The sequence below is a fragment of the Mauremys mutica genome, chromosome 9, assembly GCF_020497125.1.
Source record: "Mauremys mutica isolate MM-2020 ecotype Southern chromosome 9, ASM2049712v1, whole genome shotgun sequence".
Lineage (NCBI taxonomy): Eukaryota > Metazoa > Chordata > Testudines > Geoemydidae > Mauremys > Mauremys mutica.
The window spans coordinates 46,083,172-46,105,267 of NC_059080.1; the positions used below are offsets into that span (position 1 = coordinate 46,083,172).

General features: G+C 46.9%; 1 protein-coding gene and 1 long non-coding RNA gene across 3 annotated transcripts in view; one reads left to right on the forward strand and one right to left on the reverse strand.

Annotated features, from left to right (window-relative positions):
• The window catches only part of LOC123376917 (interleukin-20 receptor subunit alpha-like), a 49,092-nt gene that overhangs the window by 15,285 nt on the left and 11,711 nt on the right, over positions 1-22,096 (reverse strand). The window contains exons 4-8 of one of the 2 annotated variants that reach the window (XR_006581989.1): positions 21,565-21,740; positions 14,730-14,908; positions 13,036-13,180; positions 10,970-11,100; positions 7,419-8,934 (exon numbers count right to left, since the gene is read on the reverse strand). Coding sequence is in view for 1 of the 2 variants with exons in the window: in XM_045029190.1 (XP_044885125.1) it covers positions 8,008-8,934; positions 10,970-11,100; positions 13,036-13,180; positions 14,730-14,908; positions 21,565-21,740 (1,558 nt within the window). In the remaining variant the exon portion in view is untranslated. Of the gene's footprint in view, positions 1-7,415; positions 8,935-10,969; positions 11,101-13,035; positions 13,181-14,729; positions 14,909-21,564; positions 21,741-22,096 lie in introns of those variants that run through there. The other variant, XM_045029190.1, reaches the window with a different exon arrangement.
• Positions 10,930-21,830, forward strand: LOC123376918. Its single transcript, XR_006581990.1, has 3 exons — positions 10,930-11,086; positions 13,133-13,316; positions 21,714-21,830. It is a non-coding gene; the product is annotated as an uncharacterized LOC123376918 (long non-coding RNA).

Here is a 22,096-nt window from a genome sequence, read left to right on the forward strand (position 1 = left end):
ATATATACCTGCCCCTGGAAATTTCCACTACTTGCATCCGAAGAAGTGGGTATTCACCCACGAAAGCTCATGCTGCAAAACGTCTGTTAGTCTATAAGGTGCCACAGGATTCTTTGCTGCTTTTACAGCTTTTCATTGTGATTTGTAGACTAGTTCAGGGCTGGGCATTTCCAGATATGAAGAAATCCTGCTGGGCAAAGGGGATAGAGGCATTTTGTCTCATCTTAGCAAAACTGAGGAGTCCCATCCCCCCAGGAAAGATGTTTCTAGGGACACAAAATTGGCTTCCTGCCTGTTCGAAAAAGCTAAAGGATGATATAACACAGCTCCATAGAGATCACATAGGGCCAGATTCCTTCCTGGTGTGGATCCACTAACTTTGATAGAGTAGCACCCAGGGTGAATTTGGCTTGTAGATTCTAATAAGGCTTTTGCTGGATCATTATATCTTAATGTTTAAATCCTGCTCTTTGTTTTGCTGTAACACATTTTTAGGTGCCACTGTATGCACTTGACTTCTGTAGAGATTGGCTTGAAATGATGAGCTAAAAGGAAAGTGTTTCTCTCCTGTCAAGCTCTCTCTGTTTTTCTTCTTACCTCATTTTAAGTTCTATGCCCTGGCAATCTCACTCTGGCAGCGTGGGCTGGGGAAATTTAATTAGATGGGGAAAATATAATGAGCTGGAACAGGGGATCGGCTTCAGGCAGTGTAGGCTAGTGGATAGGGCACAGCCAGGAGAATTGCGTTCCATTCCTGACTTGGTCTCTGACCTGTTATATGGCCTTGAATGAGTCTGGCCTGTGTCTCCCTTATCATCCCATGTTGATCTTGTCTATTTAGAGTGCAGGCTCCTTGGGTCATGGACTGTCCGCTATCATAACGAGAGAAAGCCTGGAGCACGGGGCCTGCCTGAACCACAGTCAGCAAAGCCAGGTCATGCTAGGAGCCAAAGTCAGGCCCTGTCATAGAGCAGACATTTGCTCACAAGTTCACATGAACATGGCAAAGAACGGTTAAGCGTTGCTAAAACACAGGCACCTCCTAAGAGGTGCTGCTAGGCACTGGGTATTCATGTAAACACATTCCAGAGTGCTAGCACAGGCACACCCCAACCTAGAGTTCTCAAGTAACAGCATAAACACAATCCTGGGCGATGGTACAGGAACACACCGACCCAGAGCCAGACAAGGATGGGTGGACAGGATAATGACGGGGATGTTTTGTTCGAACCAGCATGTTCAAGGTGTAGGGTGGGTAACTAACCACGTCAGGACTGTGATACGTAACTTGTTTGTATCATTGTATAAAAGAGAAATCACAGGAGGGGCATGTTTGTCCAGCTGAGGGAGCAGCAGAAAGTCCTGCTGCTGACTGAGCTGGTCCACTGATCGTGGGCACAAGTGTTAGTGAGCCTGTAGCACTTATGGGGCACCAGGACCGTGCCTCAATGACAATAAATCTGGCTGAGCATCTTCACCAATGAACCAAGTCTGTGGTCTTTCTGGGTAGTATTATCGACGTCTGCAGAGCAGGCTGTCTGCGGGGCTGGTACAGCACACGGCGAGAGCATACACTCACGTCAACTGACAACATCTGCTACTATGTGTTTGCACAGCACCTAGCACAACCAGGCTTACACTCACTAGCGGCTCTAGGCTCTGCTATAATAATAATAGTTAATATTACTTGGGGCTGGGTTTCCTTAGGTCTATGGCACACAGAGCCCTGACTGTGTTAGTTGGAGAAATGCCCTTTTTCTGCTTTATGTCTGCATTTAGACATTTGCCATGTCTTTATCTTAAGGTTATTATTACCTGTAATTGGTAACAGGCGCCGCAGTGATGGACCAGACCCTGTTGTGCTAGGTGCTGTACAAACACTGTATGAAAAGACAGCCTCTGCCACCAAATAATTGACAATCTAAGCATAAGACAAGAGACAACAGATGGATGCAGACACCCCGCCGGGGGCCTGGAAGGAAACTGACAATATTGGTCAGCATGCGGGACAATAGTCTCAGCAAAACAGAACTTCAGTGATCTGGGCCAAAGACCTCTCCCACTCTGAGACAAGGCTCATTGACTACTACTGCACTCTTCCGCATGACAGAGTTGTCTTTCACCAGGGTAAAGCCTATGTGAGCTTTTTCAGGGTCTAGCCCAAAGGTATGGCGCTTGCTCTGAGGGGAATCTGACAACCATCACAGACATTGCCAGGTTCTGTTCCACCTGCAAAGAGCATGTCTCCAGCCAGCCTCACTCATAAAAGCACAGGAGCACATCAGGCATAATTCAACATTTCAAAAGTCCTCACATGGCTTTTCGCCAGGGGGAGAGAGAGAGAGAACCACAGAACAGCTACTAAGCACCCCTTTAATGTATCTCAGCAAGATGTTCCGATACCACAGTGATTGACGAGATAAGAACCTGAATAAAGTTTCTCTGTTTTGAAAATTGCTGTGTAATGACTTCACAGTCCATTATGCATCCATTGATGTTATCTGGTTAAGGTCAGATATACATATATTTAATTATGTAGCTTTTTAGTATAATTTAAATAAAAAAACTCACAAGCTTCTGTACAAATAAATCTCCCCCGCACCGCTCCACACCATTCTATGGTCTTGCACAATTAAAGATGTTCAGAGGTTTCCAGTACCTTTGTCTGACAAGTTTTCGATCAAGATGGGCTGTTTTTCTAAAAGCTCTGCCCCAGGAATTACCGTTGGGCAGGTCTCTGGCCTGTTTCATACAGGAGGTCAGACTCGATGATCCCAGTGGGCCCTTCTGGCCTTGGACTTGCTGAATCTATGAAGCATCCAGCATTGACGGCTGTTGGAAAAAGGATACTTGAGTGGAGGGACCATAGGTCTGGCCAATATGGCTTTTCCTATGCACTTCTGTTCTTCACAATGTGCTAGATTTCACAGGTAATCCACTCTGCACACAGGGGCAAAACCCCTCCACAGAGGCATCACCAGCTACCAAACCAATGGCATTCTTATGTGTGGCTCAGTGCTTATTAATCACTTAAGGTACATCTACACTACCAAAAAAACCCACCAAAGAACATACTCTGCGGCAGCGAATTTGAGAGCCTGGGATGACAGGCTTAAGCAAGGGGGCTAAAAAAAGCAGGGTAGATGTTCCCACTTGGGCTGGAGCCAGGGCTTTGAGATCCTCCTCCCTCACTGGGTCTCAAGGCCCAAGCAGGAATGTCTACACGCTTCTCTTTTTAACCCCACAGTGCAAACCTGAGTCAGTTAGTCCGTACTTACAGAGTCAAGAACATAAGAACGGACATACTGGGTCAGATCAATGGTCCATCTAGCCCAGTAGCATGTTTCTGACAGTGCCCAATGCCAGGTGCTTCAGAGGGATTTAACAGGGCAATTATTGAGTGATCCACTTCATCCTCCAGTCCCAGCTTCTAGCAGTCAGAGGCTTAGTGCAGGGATAGTCAATTATTTTTTGTCAGGGTCCAAATTTCTTGGTCAAAATATAATCAAGATCCAGGCTCCAGAGAAAATAATTTTAAAAAATAACAATGACAATAAGTAAATAAAAAGATTTTGGGGTCCATTCAAAAGCATCTGGTGGCAGAGCAGCCCAGAGGATTCAGGGGGCCTGGGGTCTTCATCGGTGGGGGGGCCCCCGCTGCTGAAGACCCAGCACTTCGGCGGTGGGTCCCAGGGCAGAAGGACCCCCCACCACCGAATTGCCGCCGAAGACCTGGATCAGAAGAAGCTCCGGGGGTCCAGGCCCCGCAAGAGTTTTCCAGGGCCCCCAGAGCAAGTGAAGGACCCCGCTCCAGGGGCCCTGAAAAACTCTCGTAGGGGCCCCTGCAGGGCCCGGGGCAAATTGCCCCACTTGCCCCCTCCCCGGGCAGCCCTGTCTGGTGGTTCGGATTTGGCCCATGGTCCGTCTATTGACTATTGCTGGCTTAGAGACACCCAGAGCATGGGGTTGCATCCCTGACTATCTTGGCTAACAGCCAGTGACATACGTATCCTCCACAAACTTATCTAATTCTTTTTTGAATCCTGTTATAGGTTTGGACTTCCCAACACCCCCCAGCAATGAGTCCCACAGGTTGTGGGAAGAAATACTTCCTTATGTTTATTTTAAACCTGCTCCCTATTACATTTCATTGGGTGAGCCCTGGCTCTTGTGTTATGTGAAGGGGTAAATAACACTTCCTTATTCACTTTCTCCACACCAGTCATGATTTCATAGACTTCTATCATATCCTTAGTTGCCTCTTTTTCAAACTGAAAAGTCACAGTCTTTTTAATCTCTCCTCATATGGAAGCTGTTCTATACCCCTAAACATTTTTATTGCTCTTCTCTGTACCTTTTCCAAATTCTAATCAATCTTTTTTTGAGATGGGGCCACCAGAACTGCACACAGTATTCAAGATGTGGGCATATCATGGGTTTATATAGTGGCATTTAGATATTTTCTGTCTTATTTTCTACCCCTTTCCTAATGGTTCCTAACATTCTGTTAGCTTTTTTGACTACTGCTGCTGCACACGGAATGGATGTTTTCAGAGAACTATCCATGATGACACCAAAGTCTCCTTCTTGAGTGGTAACAGCTAATTTAGAGCCCATCATTTTGTATGTATAGTTGGGATTATGTTTTCCAATGTGCATTACTTTGCATTTATCAACACTAAATTTCATCTGCCATATGCTTGTCTAGTCACCCAGTTCTGTTAGATTCCTTTTTAACTCTTCACAGTCTGCTTTGGATTTAACTATCTTGATTAATTTAATATCCTCTGCAAACTTTGCCATATCAATCTTTAGCCCTTTTTCCACATCATTTATGAATCTGTTGAACAGCACTAGTTCTGTACAGATACGTGGGGAACCCTGTTATTTACCTCTTTCCATTCTGAAAACTGACCAGTTATTACTATCCTTTGTTTCTTATCTTTTAAGAAAGATCAGTTACTGATCAATGAGAGGTCCTCATGACTGCTTACTTTGCTTCAGAGCCTTTGGTGAGGACCTTGTTAAAGGCTTTCTGAAAATTCAAGTTCACTATATTCACTTGTCCACATGTTTGCTGATCCCCTCAAGGAATCTGAATAGATTGATGAGGCATGATTTTTCCTTTACAAAGGCCATGTTGACTCTTCCCCAATAAATTATGTTAATCTGTGTGTCTGATAATTCTGTTGTTTACTATAATTTCAATTCATTTGCCTGGTCATGAAGTTAGGCTTATCAGCCCGTAGTTGCCAGGATTGCCTCTGAAGCATTTTTTTAAAAATCGGCATCACGTTAGCTTCTGCCAGTAATCTGGTATGGAGACTGATTTAAACAATAGATTACATACTACAGTTAGTAGTTCTACAATTTCACATTTGAATTCCTTCAGAACTCGGGTGAATCCAGTCTGGTCCTGGTGACTTAGTATTGTTTAATTTATTAATGTGTTCCAAAACCTCCTCTACTGACACCTCAATCTACGATAGTTCCTCTGATTTGTTGCATAAAAAGAATAGCTCAGATATGGGAATCTCCCTCACCTCCTCTGCAGTGAGGACCAATGCAAAGAATTCATTTAGCTTCTTGGCAACAGGCTTGTCTTCCTTGAGTGATCCTTTAGCATCTCAGTTGTCCAGTGGCCCTACTGATTGTCTGGCAAGCTTCCTGCTTCTGAAGTACTAAAAAAAAATGCTGTCAGTTTTTGTTTCTTTTGCTAGTTGCTCTTTGAATATTTTTTGGCCTAATTATAGTTTTAAACTTGACTTGCCAGAATTTATGCTGCTTTCTCTTTTTCTCAGTAGGATTTGACTTCGCTCTTTTACTCTGTGGTTTAGCCATGGTGGCATTTTTTTTGTTTATTTGAGGTATACATTTAGTTTGAACTTCTATTATGGTGTTTTTAAAGTTTGCAAGCATGCAGCTTGCAAGCATTTCACTCTTGTGACTGTTCCTTTTATTTTCCATTTAACTAGCTTCCTCACTGTTGTGTAGTTCCCCTTTTTGAAGTTAAATGCTAATGTAGTAGCTTTCTTTGGTATTTCCCCCCCTATGTGGATGACTCCTTCTCGCATCCCCCTACTCGCTGCTGCCGGGGTGGGGGGTTTCAGTGCAGATGTAGCCTTAGGAAACCATGACACCATGGGGGTGGGATTTTCAATGGGGTCTAAAGGAAATGGGTGCCTGATTCCTTTAGGTCTCTTTGAGACTCTCACCTGAGATATCATGCCTAGCACGTGTCCCAAACACAATTCACTTCCAGAAGATGGGCCCCATGTCTCGTACTTGCTGGTGGAAGTGCTGTGAAAACCTGGCAGGGGAAGGTAAAGTGCTTGATGACTTCATCTCCTGTTTCTGATGTGAGTCAGGAAGGACCCCTTTGGGTAGCCCCCTTTCCCTGCCTTCAAGATCTCACATGCCAGAAAAATTATACTGTGGCGCAATATGTTTTTCAGATGAATCAGCTAGCCCCCGATTTCAGAACGAAATGAGGCCTGGTATCAATGCATGTGGAGATCAGTGGAAAAGGGCATTCCAACCACATAGTCAGGTGCCATTTGTATATCTGTGAACAAAGGGCTTTCAAAGAGAAAGGGGCAGACAGCGCAGAAGAGAAAGCCAGAGAAAGGGATGATGAATCAATTAATATAGCATCTTGGGAATGCCCCTGTGCCTAAGGCTAAGATGGTGTTTTCACCCAAAGCCCCTACAGAGGGTTACAGAGAAGGAATGCGCTTTTGTCACCTCAAATATTGGGGAAGAGTCATGCATCAGTCACCAAACTCTCATCAAAACAAGGGCATCAACAAAACGCAGGACAGCCAGGATTTTTCTTTCTCCTCTGTTCTCTGATACCATTTCTACCCTGCCCCCTTCTTCCACAGGCCATTCTTGGATTCCCCCCGACCAGCCTGGAGTTGACAGGTATCTCCTTACTATGCTCCAGGGCTTACTATCTATCAGTGTTCATATTGCATACACCATGGGTGAAATGTGACATTAGTGGAGCAAAGATTTCACCCCATGTATCCAAGCTGGAGTGCAACCTCAGAAGCAGATCAGATAGTTAGCAAAAAATCATAACAGAACCCATTACTCTAACCCAAAAATACCCCCAAAATTCTGGAGGAGGGAAGGGAATAAAAACCAACCAACTGTTATTATAAAACAGTTACTGAAACAACTATCTTTTCACAGGGGATGGTAACACACAAAGCAGGTTCTGAAAAGCAAGTGGCTCCCTTTCCCCATAGGGAAACCCCCAATTTTCCTAGTATATTTCTCATACATTTGCTGCAGCATATTGTAGCTTTGTGTAATGCATGCAAAGCTGGACTGATCTTGCGTGACGCAGAAGACAAAGCATGAAACAGAGACATTTCCATAATAAATTAGTGTTCTAAGAAAGAGATACTTACAATGTACATTCAATGTTTCCAGCTTCACGTCAGATATATACATTTACTAGAGAGAAAGTCACCCTCTCAGTTTGTCTGTCACTAAAGCTGTATGAGAAATGTGATTCGATCAGGTCTCAGGAACCACTCAGAGCCTTTCCCTTGTTTTTGCTTTGTGTGGGTTTCACATACCTTATGTTTTCCTTAAGTTTCAGATGGACCCACAAACTCATACTAAAACTCAGTCAAAACCATAAGCCTCCGTTGGTTTCTATTGCAGGTGGGCCTGAACCAAAAGGCTGTACCTAAATTCACAGGTCAAACTATCTCTATTGGCTACATGGCCAAATCCAATCACCCGGGGCAGTGAACTTCCAACTGAGGGGCTGCTGTTCAGGGGTGAAGGTTCATGGATTTGGAGTTAGGATTTTGTTTTCAGCCCAATTCCAGAGTCTGATCTTACTGGTTTTATGTATATAACACTTCAGTGGAGTCAATCTTGATTCATACCACTACAAGTGAGTCCAGAATCAAACCCCTTGCACGTGGATAAACATATGGGAAATCTCCCGGTACATTAATGACTTCTTCCCAGCTCCAGCATCATTAGCTACAGGATAGGCACTTGAGGGCGTAATTCATAGCTATAGAAAGTCATGATCTTAGTGTCATCAGCCTTTGGGTATGGCTCCCCACTGGGGTCATCACTAAGCTCTGTGCGCTCTGGGAGGCCATGCTGCTCTCGGCTCACAGGTAGGTACTCCTGCTGTTCTACGTCACTCTGACCCAGCCTTGCCAAGTCTGCTTTGCTGTCCTTCATTGTCTTATCGGCAGTGTGACTGTACAAGTGCCTGGGAAAAGGAGCAAGGTGGTTTTGTGTTTCTTCATTGACCTTCAGTTTCACGGAGCTGAGAGGAATATCAACCCAGTCCATGGGTGGCCACCCTCTACTCTTGCCATCAGTGTTCTTTTTAAGGTCCCTAAGGCTGCAGGTTGGTGGTGAAAGACTGCAGGTTTCTGATACTGGAGATGAGCACTTGCAATAAATCTGGAGGTGCCGAGGAATCCGAATCTCTGAGCAAGTCTGGTAGCCCCTGTCACTCACATAACCATCTTTGGCCAGTGCTGCTGACACTGGAGATAGCTGCTCAGAAAACACCAACTGGCCCATGGGAAGCTGGGCCTCCAGGGCAGTCCTGTAGTTCCCTTCACCTGCATATCCATCCTTCATCTGTCCTGCTGATGACAAGGGGGCTTCAGGGTCTACAGTGCCAGCAAACTCCAGCTGGCCTGAGGAACTGGAAGAGACCATGTTTTCACAGTAGCCTGGCCCAAACCCATTGGCACAGTAACCTTCCTCCTTCCAGGCCTGGCAGCCTTCCGGAAGTAGCTGGATTTGGAGTCTTTCTTGCTCCACTGGAGAGTTACCATTTGAGGCAAGCCCAGCCACCGAGATTAGAGTGACAGAGGCACTCTCGAGGTCATGGGCAAGTGACTTGTTCCAGAGGTTCACATTTAGTTCTTCATTCAGAATAGCCTGCCAAAAATGAACAACAAATCAATACAAAGCAATAACAGAGACTCACATATGATGGCAATGAGCACCACAGACATGCTCTTCAACACATGAATAAACTACAGTACCTCCAACTGTGGAGAAGGGAATAATCCCATGAGGAACTGCCCAGTGAAATCATAAACCACAAGAGAAACCTTCTGGAGTGGTTTGTTTGCTAAAGTGATTCTCATGGTTGGCACCAGTAATGGCCACAGCAATTCATTCCCATTCCCCTGTTCCTAGTTACTACACATGTATCAGTTTCAGCTGAAAAGACTCTACTTTCCAGCATAAACAAATGACTGCAACAATAACTTCCAGTACATAAACTGGCAGGGAATAGGAAAACAATTTGACACTACCCTCTGTAAGGGACTGTCTCAAAATGAGGCATGGGTGAAACTGTCTTCCTGCCTAGTCATTTACACCACTCTCGTCACTAACATAACGTAAGAACGGCCATACTGAGTCAGACCAATGGTCCATCTAGCCCAGTGTCCTATCTTCTGACAGTGGCCAGTGCCAGGTGCTTCAGAGGGAATGTTCAGAACAGGGCAATTATTGAGTGATCCATCCCTTTCATCCAGCATGTGTGCAGTTTGAGGAGGAGGCTGGGGGGGTATTGCCCTCCCAACTGCAAGCCTCGGGGCAGATGTGGAATTTGCCCCCCATGCCAGGCCCTATTGTCTGGTTGGAGCTGCCCCCCAGCAATATAGACGTCAAACTATACCTATGTCCAGTTCCAGCTTCTGGCAGTCAGAGGCTAAGGCACACCAAGAGCATGGGGTTGCATCCCTGCCCATCCTGGCTAATAGCTCCATGAACTTACTAATTCTTTTTTTGAACCCCATTATAATCTTGGCTTTCACAATATCCACTGGCAATAAGTTTCACAGGTTGACTGTGCGTTGTGAAAAAGTACTTCCTTTTGTTTGTTATAAACCTGCTGCCTATTAGTTTTGTTGGGTGACCCCTGGTTCTTGTGTTATGTGAAGGGGTGAATAACACTTCCTTATTCACTTTCTCCACACCAGTCATGATTTTATAGTGCAATCTTCAAACCAAAGCATGAAGAAGCATACAAATGTTTAGCATATCTGGCATGTAAGTACCTTGAAATGCCAGCTGCAACAGTGCCATGCGAACACCTGTTCTCACTTTCAGGTGACATTGTAAATAAGTATCAGGCAGCATTACCTCCTGTAAATGTAAACAAACTTGTTTGTTTTAGCGATTGTCTGAACAAGAAGTAGGACTGAGTGAACTTGTAGGCTTTAAAGTTTTACACTGTTTTGTTTTTGAGTGCAGTTATGTAACAAAGAAATCTAGCTTTGTAAATTGCACTTTCATGATAAAGAGATTGCACTACAGTACTTGTATGAGGTGAATTGAAAAAATAGTATTTCTTTTGTTTATCTTTTTACAGTGAAAATATTTGTAATCAAGAATAATAATATAAAGTGAGCACTGTACACTTTGTATTCTGTGTTGCAACTGAAATCAATCTATATTTGAAAATGTAGAAAAAACATCCAAAATATTTATAATAAATTTCAGTTGGTATTTTATTATTTAACAGTGTGATTAAAACTGTGATTAATCGCGATTAACTTTTTTACATGAGTTAATTTGTTTTGAGTTAATCGCTTGAGTTAATTGTGATTAATTGACAGCCCTACTTAGAAAATATCTCAGCTCCACCCTCTTTGTTATTCTCCATTCTTCCCCTCTTGTCTCATTCCCGAAACTTCCTCCAGTGCTCTCCGTTAGGTATTTCATTCACTCAACAATTCCCTCGTCAATCACTGTTCATCCCTATCAAACGTATCCGTGTGAACTCACAGCCCAGCAGAGTGACCCAAGAGCTGCCAGTTCCAGAACAGGAAGCATGCTCTGTAAGAATTAGAAGGCTTGGAATGTCCAGACACTGCACAGCCTAACTGTTGCATGGCTTCAGCACTGTAACAATACAGTGCCATTTACTGACGCTTGACAGGAGTTGTTGCTCACTCACCAGTGTTTTGGGGAAGGGCATTTTCGAGACACTTGAATACATGTAGAGCTTGAGGAAATAGAAGCCAACAGCACTCAGCAGAAGCAGCACGAGGAGGGCAACCAGAACAAGAACAAGGTCCCAGAGGAAATCTGAAAAGAATTAAGAACAGTTCAAGTGGCGGGAGGGAGAAATGCTCACAGTGACCCACCTTTAGGGGCCTGATCACTCGGACTGCTACACGCCACATGGGTGTCTTACCAAGCAGTGTGTTACCCCCGTCACTTACACCAAAGGAGATGCTACTCTGCACCCCCTCGTTAGCCAGCTGGGGCGTGGTCACTGACTGAAAGGATGCCCTTGCTGCACCACGGGAGGGTGGGGGAGGCGGGCTATGAAGAATGAGGGGAGAGGGAGAACTGTACTCCCCCTACTCCTCATTATTTTAACCCTGGACTTGTACTAGTCCACTGATGTCCAGGTTCTCTGAGCAGATGTAGCAAAGTGCGCCTCCTACCCCATCTCCAACAAGGGCCACTGGTACGAAGCAGCTCTAGTGGCTGAGCCATTGGCAAATCCTTCATGATAGCTGTGCTCCTCTTGGAGCCTGCAAGTCACTCTTGCATCATGCAGACTTTGCTCTCCTTTGCTAGAGGATGGTGTGGACTGCACCCTCAGCAAGTTTTCAGATGACACTAAACTGAGATAAGTGGTATCATAGAATCATAGATTATTAGGGTTGGAAGGGACCTCAGTAGATCATCTAGTCCAACCCTCTGCTCAAAGCAGGACCAATCCAGTAGATATGCTGGAGGGTAGGGATAGGATACAGAGGGACCTAGACAAATTAGAGGATTGGGCCAAAAGAAATCTGATGAGGTTCAACAAGGACAAGTGCAGAGTCCTGCACTTAGGACGGAAGAATCCCATGCACTGCTACAGACTGGGGACCGAATGGCTAGGCAGCAGTTCTGCAGAAAAGGACCTAGGGGTTACAGTGGACGAGAACCTGGATCTGAGTCGACAGTGTGCCCTTGTTGCCAAGAAGGCCAATGACATTTTGGGCTGTATAAGTAGGGGCATTGCCAGCAGATCGAGGGTCGTGATCATTCCCCTCTATTTGACATTGGTGAGGCCTCATCTGGAGTACTATGTCCAGTTTTGGGCCCCACACTACAAGAAGGATGTGGAAAAATTGGAAAGAGTCCAGTGGAGGGCAACAAAAATGATTAGGGGGCTGGAGCACATGACTTATGAGGAGAGGCTGAGGGAACTGGGATTGTTTAGTCTGCAGAAGAGAAGAATAAGGGGGGATTTGATAGCTGCTTTCAACTACCTGAAAGGGGGTTCCAAAGAGGATGGATCTAGACAGTTCTCAGTGGTACCAGATGACAGAACAAGGAGTAATGGTCTCAAGTTGTAGTGGGGGAGGTTTAGGTTGGATATTAGGAAAAACTTTTTCACTAGGAGGGTGGTGAAGCACTGGAATGGGTTACCTACGGAGGTGGTGGAATCTCCTTCCTCAGAGGTTTTTAAGGTCAGGCTTGACAAAGCCCTGGCTGGGATGATTTAATTGGGGACTGGTCCTGCTTTGAGCAGGGGGTTGGACTAGATGACCTCCTGAGGTCTCTTCCAACCCTGATATTTTATGATTCTATTTGTTCTCCTACCGGAACATGCCCACAGCTGGGTCTTGTTCAATGGCCAGACATGTTACAGGGTGGGTGGGAGGATGTTAGCACCTGAGTGCTATTTGCAATCCAGGTAAGAGGGGCACAACATGCCATCAGTAGTTAACTCCTTATCATCGCGAAATGGCTACCCTTAGAAACAACATGGTTTGGAATGCTTAGCAAACCTCCAGCCATGTTACACCATGGGAGCAATGACTCTCTATGCTCATGGGGCTCTGCAGATTCGACAAATTCAATCACACAGCCTATCAGGTCACCCTCCTCTCACAGACTCAACTCTCTGTCTCTGTTGTCCTTGATGGCCATGGCCCTGACCAATCAATCCATCCCCAGATCTAAACCAGAAGTCTGAACAGGGAATACAGCAGTGGCACTGCCCTGGAGCTGTCTTACCTGCTGGACTGTCTGGAGTCTTGATACATTGCACAGACACCTTGCTTTGCTCTCTGACCACACGGGCTGTGACACAATAATTGGTATTTGGTTTCAGATACTCAAATGTGTGCGAAGTTATCTTGCCCTCTGGCTGAAAGGACACCTTAAGGAGAGATGGAGACATTGCCATGACATCACCTGCCTAACAACTGCACCATGGAGCAAAAATTCACTCATGTCACCCTCGTGACATAGGAGCTGGAAAAGGGACATGCCACTGTTTCCGGGAGCCACTTGAGGTAAGTGCCGCTCGGACCCTGCACCCCCTGAGCCTCTCCCCATGCCCCAACCCCCTGCTCCAGCCCTGATCCCCCTCCCGCTCTCCAAACCCCTTGATCCTAGCCCAGAGCACTCTCCTACACCCCAAACTCCTCACCCCCAGCCCCACCCCAGAGCCCACACCACCTCCCGCACCCCAACCCCAATTTTATGAGCATTCAAAGCCCGCCATACAATTTCTAGTTCCTGATGTAGCCCTAAGGCAAAAAGTTTGCCCACCCCTGGTCTAAAACCTCCCCAGTGAACAATTCCGCAATAACATGGCTGTGGGATCAGTTTCTTCCTTTGAAGAAGTAGGTAGTGGCTGGTTTATGCAGGTTAATATCCCATGTGCATTTTTATCTTAGCTAGTGTAATTTCAGTCATATTTCTTATCCATGAACACAGTAGCCCAATGTCTAATGCTTTCTGGAATGCTGTTGAGCTGTTAGTTTCAGTATCCTGTGGCAAAGAATCCGACATGTTCATTATGCAAAAAAAAAATTCTTTATGTCAGTTTGAAACTTGCTGTCTTTTCATTTCACTTAGTGTCCCCTTTGCATTAGGAGAAAGAGAAAATAGAAGTGTCTGATTTACCAGTCCCTCCCATTCATTACTTTATATATATCTCTGTCACATCCTCTCTTCCACAGCTCTTCTCTGACTTAACTACTCTTGCTCTGTCAGTCTCTCTTCATTGCCTTTCTCTGGACCTTTCCTGCCTCTGCATTTGCTCTCTGCAGCTAGCTGTCAGATAGTTCCAGTGCAAATTATGTTACCCCATCACTCAGGGGTCTTTAATCACATCTAATAAGTACTTTCCATACCTAATCCATAGTTCTGTCTGCATTTCTGTTCTTGATGTCTTCCCCCTTTACACATGCCATCTAATGGCTTCTGAGGCATTCCAGTCTCTCTGCCCTTCACTTACAAGAGTTCCCTCTCCATCTCCTGATTAGGGATGGGTGAACTAGTTTGGAAAAATAAGAAACCACCCCTATCCTCAAGCCTTTGCTAGAACCCAGTTCTAGAAACAAACTCAATCCCTTTTGAAATGTCCACAGGAGTAGTTTCTTGCCCATCTCCAAACATCTGGGTCCCAAAACCAGAGGTACCAAACCATCACCGGGAAGGGTGCCAGCTGGGATCAGAAGTTGAAGGACCAGTAATCCTGATCCCATAAGATTTCCAACCCAATGTTGCTGACTCAGGAAGCTCAAATAAGCATCCAAACTTTGACATTCTTCTATCCAAACCAAACCCAACCCCTGCCCCTTGTGAGGGTCACCCAGCACAATATCTGAAATCACCCACCACTCTGCCCATCCTCACATCACACAGAAGTGTGTAACCTCCTCTTCTCCTCCCAACATATGGTGAATGTTGTTGCTTACGTTGTTGATATGAACACCCTTTTCGGAAAGGCTGATCCGGTACTTCCAGTTCGGTAGCACTTTCTGGACTGACTTGTAAGTGCCATTTCTCCTGCGATAAGGGGTGAGTGGCATGGACAGAATTACGGTCAGATTCTCATTCACCAGTATAAGAGTCAGGATAGGGGGACCCACAATCGCTGTGAAAATCAAAGAGAAAAGGCATAACTGTCAGGCTACTTGTTTTCTTAGAACCGAACACCTTCTTTTTGTAGATTCCTGTCTAGAGTTTGGTAACTTCATCCTCTCTCATGGTAGGTCTGGCAGTAGTGCTGTCTGGTGGTGACATATGCCATGTCTGGAAGCTACAGAAACTATTGCAAATTTTCAGTTGACTACCACCCATTAAAACAACAAGGAGTCCGGTGGCACCTTAAAAACTAACAGATTTATTTGGGCATAAGCTTTTGTGGGTAAAAAACCTCACTTCTTCCCATTAGCACCTGTTTCCTGCCAACCTGCTCTGTGCTTCTCAGATTGCACTCATCTCAGGCCTCATTAAGCCTACTGCTGCCTCTAGGCAGCCTGAAAGTCCAAGGAATTTAAGTGTCCAAGGAATTTTTGAATATTCCACTGGAACTCTGTAGCTCAGTGGTCACCAAGTGGTCCTAGAGGATCTCCCAGTCAATCGCGATCTCCGGCAGTGCAGTGGGGCTGCCACTAAGGCAGACTCCCTGCCTACCCCGGCCCCATGCTGCTCCCAGAAGTGGCCGCACCCCAACCCCCAACCCTGAGCCGCCTCCCGGAGCCAGCATCCCATACTGCCTCCTGCACCCAAACCCCCTCCTGCACCCCAAGTCCCACCCTGAACCCCCTCCCAGCGCCAGCACCCTGTATCCCCTCCTGCATCCCAACCCCCAGCACTGATCCCTGTCCCAGAGCCAGCACCCCAAACCCCCTCCTGCACCCCAAGCACCAGTCCTGATCCCCCCTCCCAGAGCCAGCACCCTGTACCCCCTCCTGCACCCCAACCCCCAGCACTGATCCCCATCCCAGAGCCAGCACCCCAAACCCCCTCCTGCACCCCAAGCACCAGCCCTGATCCCCCTCCCAGAGCCAGAACCCTGTACCCCCTCCTGCACCCCAACACTCTGCCCCAGTCCAGAGCCCTCTCCCAGGGCCAGCACCCTGTACCCCAACATTCTGCAACAGCTTGGATCCCCCTCCTGCACCCAAACTCCCTCCTAGAGCTTGCACCCCTCACCGCCTCCTGCACCCCAGCCCCCTGCCCAGGCACCCAGAGCCCCCTCCCACACTGCGAACCCCTCAGCCCCCGCCCAGAGCCCGCACCACCTACCCCAGCCCGGTGAAAGTGAGTGAGGGTGGGGGAGAACAAGTGACAGAGAGGGGGGGATGGAGAGAGCAAGGTGGGGCTTTGGGGAAGGGGCAGGGCCTCAGGAAAGGGGCAGGGTAGATTCTGGGTTGCCCTTAGATTCAAAAGTGATCTTGGGTGTAAAAAGGTTGGAGACCACTGCTGTTGCTCATAGCCTTGTTGGGCAGAAGGGTTGAGCACATTTTATCTCAAGAGCCAGATGGGCTGGCTTTTCCCAGCAGGACTCTACAACTCAGACTTGGAGTTAGAGTATAAAATAAACCTTCAAGTAGAGCTAAGGCTCATACTCTGGCTGCACATAGAGACCTGAGATGGGACTTGGTCTTCAGGACTGCTCAATCCTGAAGAGACACACAGCTCCTGGGATGACAGGATTTCAGTAGAGTTGCTTAGGAAATTATTTTTTCCCCAGTGTTTCATTTCAATGAAATTGATTTTTTCCCCCACTTTCATTGATTTTTTTTTTCAGGTTTTGGTCAAAAAATTGATAATCCCAAACTAGAAATGTCTGAAAAAAACTGTCAGTTCATCAAAAAGCTATTTTCAATTGGACTAACCCTAACCCTAGCCTTTTGCAATAGAAAAATTTCAATTGTCTCTAGAATTCCATCTTTGTGTTCATTCACTGTCTCAGTCACAAATCCTCAGCCTGGGAGCAAGAGGAGAATTTATTCAGTCAGGGTAATTATTCAGTACCTCCATTGCTCCACCAATGAACCCTAGCCTTGTCCTGAGCAAATGCTCCTATAGGAGAAATCCAATCTCTGACTATTCTGTGCTATTCTGTTCCATCCTACCTAGGACTTAATACTGTTATTCCATCCTGGGCTATTCCACACATCACCTGGAAGGACTGTGTGGCCAGCGGAAGATCCAGTCTCTATAGCTCCCTCACTGCTCTTAGCTTTGGTTTGATCTGGATAGTTCAACCCAGCACCATTGAAAGGGGAGTGAATCTAGCTCTCCATCTCACACTCCCTTGCACCACTGTCAAAGCTCAGTAGGAGTTTCAGTCAGTAACAGAATCCTTTAACTGGGTTATTTTCAGCCAGTGTGTTTCAGTCCATTTATTCCAGCTCTTTTTCCCCATTAAGTCATGAGTTTTTCAATGAAACAAGACGTTCCCAAAGCGACTACACTTTTGTTTCACTTGAACATCAGAGACACTCAGAGTACAACAGCAGAAAGCTTGGGACAAAGGAAAGAGGCATTAACCCGGTTAATAGTGGCACCAACCACTTTTAATCCCCATCCCCTTTGCCATTCCTTCCCAAACAGTGATGCACCTGTCCTCAGTTAATCAGCCCTATTCAGTATGCAGCCTTTACACACACAGTACACATACCAACCAACATGCAACAGTGTGAGCATGCTCAGTGCAAATATACAGCAAGAGTGGCACTGCAGTGCTAACCACTGTGTTTCAGCTTTTGCTAATGTCTTAACCAAAACCAACCGATGGGCACATAATGGGGACATGGAAACTGCGCACTCAAAAGCCACTGGAAAGATTAAAAACACAGGAATTTTTTTAAAATGCTAAGAAATGTCTCTAGTCCAGAGATGTCCCTAATTCTGCTTGGCAGTGTTCTCTGGAACATTTTCTGCTAAGTACCATGACACTTCCCTTTCACTGAGATTCACAAGTTCACAATTTTTATAGGGATTTGTGCCCAGGATTTATTAATTATTATTGGTATTACTATAGTGCTCAGATGTTCTATTCCGGGACCGGGGCCTCATTGTGCTAGACGCTGTTGTAACACCGGCAGACCCAAGTGGGTGGGATCAAACCTGGGACCTCTAGAGCTTAGTGCATGACCTTCTACTGCATGAGCTAAAAGCCAACTGGCTCTTAGCTAAGGCTGTAAAGCAGACTTTATATATTATACTATATAATATATATTATATATATATTTATTCTCTCTCTCTCTCTCGCTCACTCGCTCTCTCATTAGAGGGGACAGAACATCACACCCTGGAGGTGTGTGGGTTACACTGTACATAATGGAAAGTTGATCTGGGCCCCAAAGAGGATATAATCTAAGTCAGTCAAGGATTTGCAGGAAGACTGGCTATATCTAATTCTGTCTAGACTGGACACAGAAAAGACATTGCCCAATCTTCTTCTCCAGCTAGACTCCAAGGGCATCATCCTCTATTGCCAGGATTCCTACGCCCTTTCCTTTAAGGATAGTTGAAGCCATAAATTCCAACCTTATGCTCTTCAAGAGCTCCTTTTACCTCCCCAGATAGTTTCCTGTTCCAACTCTGTCTAGAAAATACAGAGGCACTTCTCCACACAAACATGGCACTTGGCACCAAAGGGTGGCACCTGTTTCCGCACATCTTCAGAGATCCTTCTGGATGACCTGCCAGCATTCACAAATCCTGAAGTCACTTTTGAGGCCCTTGAAAGGCTGGATAACATTCTCCCTGCATCCAGCCATGACAATGTCAACATGACGATACAACAAACCATCATGTTTCATTGCAATGTGCCTCACTACCTCATGACAGCCAGGGCCGGCTCTAACATTTTTGCCGCCCCAAGCAAAAAAAAAAAGAGCGACACCCCACCCCTGCGAGCGACGCTGAACCCCCCCCCGAGCATCGCGTCGCCCAAGTCCCTGTCCCCGTGAGTGTCGCGTCGCCCAAGCCCCCGCCCCCGCGAGCATCACGTCGCGCCGCCCAAGCCCCCGGCCCCGCGAGCATCGCGTAACGCCGCCCAAGCCCCCTGCCCCTCCTGAGCACCGCGCCGTGCCGCCCAAGCCCCCTGCCCCTCCTGAGCACCGCACCACGCCGCCCAAGTCCCCGCAACCCCGAGCGCCATGCCGCCCAAGCCCCCCACTCCCCCGAGCATCATGCCGCCCAAGTCCCCACCCTCCCGTGCCATGCTGCTGAAGCTCACCCCCACCAAGCATCACGCCGCCCAAGTCCCCGCCCCCCCAGCACCGCACCACGCCACCCAAGGTCCCCCTTCCCCCCCCAGCGCCGCCCGGCCAAACCAGAAAAAACAAAAACAAACCCCAAGCGCCGCCCTGTCCTAAGGTGCCGCCCCAAGCACATGCTTGGTAGGCTGGTGTCTGGAGCCGGCCCTGATAACAGCAGCTGCGTTTTTCTACTGTGAGACAAAATCCCTCCAGTGGCAACTGCAGACTCTCACTCCCACGTTAAATTTACTCAGATCAAAAGGTAAAAACTAGAGTATTATGCCTGCTAACTCTACATCTTCACCTAGTATCTGAAAACCAAGGTCTCTCCATCTACTTGATATACTATCACCTACAAATCTTCTGGAATCAGAATTTACCTGTCTGGGATTACAGAATTGGCAATTTGTTTGTTGTTGTAGCTGTACTGATCCCAGGATATTAGAGAGACAAAGTGGGTGAGGTAATATCTCTTATTGGACCAACTTCTGTTGGCAAAAGAGACAAGCTTTCAAGCTACACAGAGCTCCTCTTCTTCAGGACCTGAACACAAGCTCTACAGAGCTCAAAAAGCTTGTCTCTCACCAACAGAAGTTGGTCCTATAAAAGATGTCACCTCGCCCAGCTTGTCTCTCTAGGATTGGAAATGGCTTGCGCCCTGTCTCATCCAGGTTGCTGTTTTCAAATCAGGATCAGGTTTACAGTGAGTGACAGGGCTTATCATTTGACAGTTGATGAACAGCCCATGTGATATGAGGAGGTGGTCTCAGTCCAGTTCCTAGTGGTGGGACATACGTCAACCATGTAAATCCATCATTCCAAACAGCAATATCAGCAAATGGCCAAGGAATGAGGGCATGGAACTGAACTAACCTTTCACCCTTCAATGGGGTCCCTACAGGTTACAATGAGGGCATATTGACTGGGCAGTTCTCTACCTCTAATTTACTTCTCTGCAGTCAGAGAATGAAGCCATGCCAGGTGAATCCATGTTCAAAAATGCCCCGATTCACCTTTGGCTGGCCCTAAAACGCACCTAAAGGAACACCTGAGATAAGTTGCCTTCCCTGGGAGAGCAGGCACAACAGAATGGGTACAAACAGGAAAGTGCCTGGGGAGACTGGCCAGAATAACCAGCTCTCCCAGATCTGACAATGAGATATGAGCAGATTGTGACCTCAGAGAGGATTACAAACAACACAAGGCAGTTAACAAGGAAGAATGAGAAAAAAACCTCCTTCCCCAGCCTCCCATGCTGTGATTCAGGCAACCTGCTGTGCACAAACCCTCCTCATTCACTCCTCCACAATGACATCCTTGTGGGGTTGGGGGAAGGCTCTGGGACACAGAAGTATGGCTTGGAAGACACTTGGTCCTTCTCTCTGTCTGGGACTCTGCATGACTCTGCTAGCAGCTGGCTCCTTTCTGGCAGGATGACTCTGCACGGACTCCTGGGTCTACCCCTGCCCAGCAGCTATTCTTTGTGTCCCTGTCTGGCTAGCTGTCTGCTCTGGTCACCAATGGGGCATCTCAGCACCTTCAGTCACATTCAAAATGTGAATCTGCATTAGCTCAGAGAAAGACACCCCCATCTTTCCAGAGAAAATGTTCCCTGCCTTGGACTCTCACCCCTCCCCTCACCAGGATCTCATGGGATTCATCAGGGACAAGACACCCATCCAGCAAGAACCTTCTCCCAGCCAGCCTCCTCCTCCACCCCATCGCTGACTCAGAGGGGTATTTTTCACTCTCCACCTTTAATCTGTAAACCTGCCCCCTTGACTCCATCTCCTCCTCACTTCTCAAGCTCCCAGTCTCAGCCTCTCTCTCTCCCTCTATTTTCAAACTCTCACGCCCAGGGCTTCAACATGTCCTCATTTCACCTGCCCTCCTCTGACTACTCTATCCACTCTCACTACTGCCTCATGATCCCCTTGCATCAATTCATAGAGTGTAAGGCCATCTGGGACCATTACACCATCCAATCTGATCTCCTGAATAGCACAGATCATTAAATTCCTTCCCAGCCCCAGCAGGCAACCAGCTGAAGCCCTGAAGCATGAGATTAGATTGCAATGATTGTCGAAGTGTTATGAGAAAATTAGGAAATCCTGTTCTCTGCATGGCCTATGAAAAAAAACGGGATGAACAGGGAGATTCACAGATTCTAAGGCCAGGTGTGATTGTGACCACCACGACCATCCAACCCAACCTTCCCACCCCTGACACACACACAGAGGCCTCCGAATTTCTCCCAGAAGTTGGATTTCATCTTTCCTGTCCTCCCCAGGCCTACTCAAAACACTGTGACCTAAATCACTATCGTCTTCCACCCTGGTAGATCATTCCTACCTTCTCAGAACCCCGTTGCCTTCCCCATCAGTATCAACCATCCCATAAACCCCTCCCATCTTGCTCCCCCAGTGAGCACAGGAACCCACCTCCAGGAACTCAAACCCCTGGGGAATCTCCCTGTACACAGTCACTGCTTAGCCCCTCCTTCTGCCCTTGGGCTCCCAAAGGTCCTTACTGTCTCTGTACGGTTGTAGTTCATTGGAAATGGCCCATTCGGACACCAGGGCTCCATCCATGGCTCTCACCCTGGCCCAGTACAATTTGTGTATGTCTTCGAAGTACAGTTTGCATGTGTGTGATGATCTGGTGCTGTTCCTCCAACAGGTGTCCACTTTGGTCCAGTTAGAAGAGCTGCACGTGGAAGCAGACACAGTAACACAACAAGAAGGAGCCATCAGCACTCCTTACCCACCACCTCCTCCCAGCTCCACTTAATCCCCCCTCAGACAGGGAGACTCCAGAAGGAAAGACCTTGCTCAGGTGAGTCAGGTGGAAATATTGTGGACTGAAGAGGGAATAGCCAAGACTGATCCTCTGCTCCACCTCCACCACATCCACTGCCATCTTGGCCAGTGGAAAGGGTCAGAAAATATGCATATATTTTTACTTAATTAAAAAACAACCCTCTGGCTGCCATAGTGCCCTCCACTTCCTGCTCAGTTCCTCCCTTTCTGGTGGGAGGTTCACATGTCTGCTGTTGGTTGGGC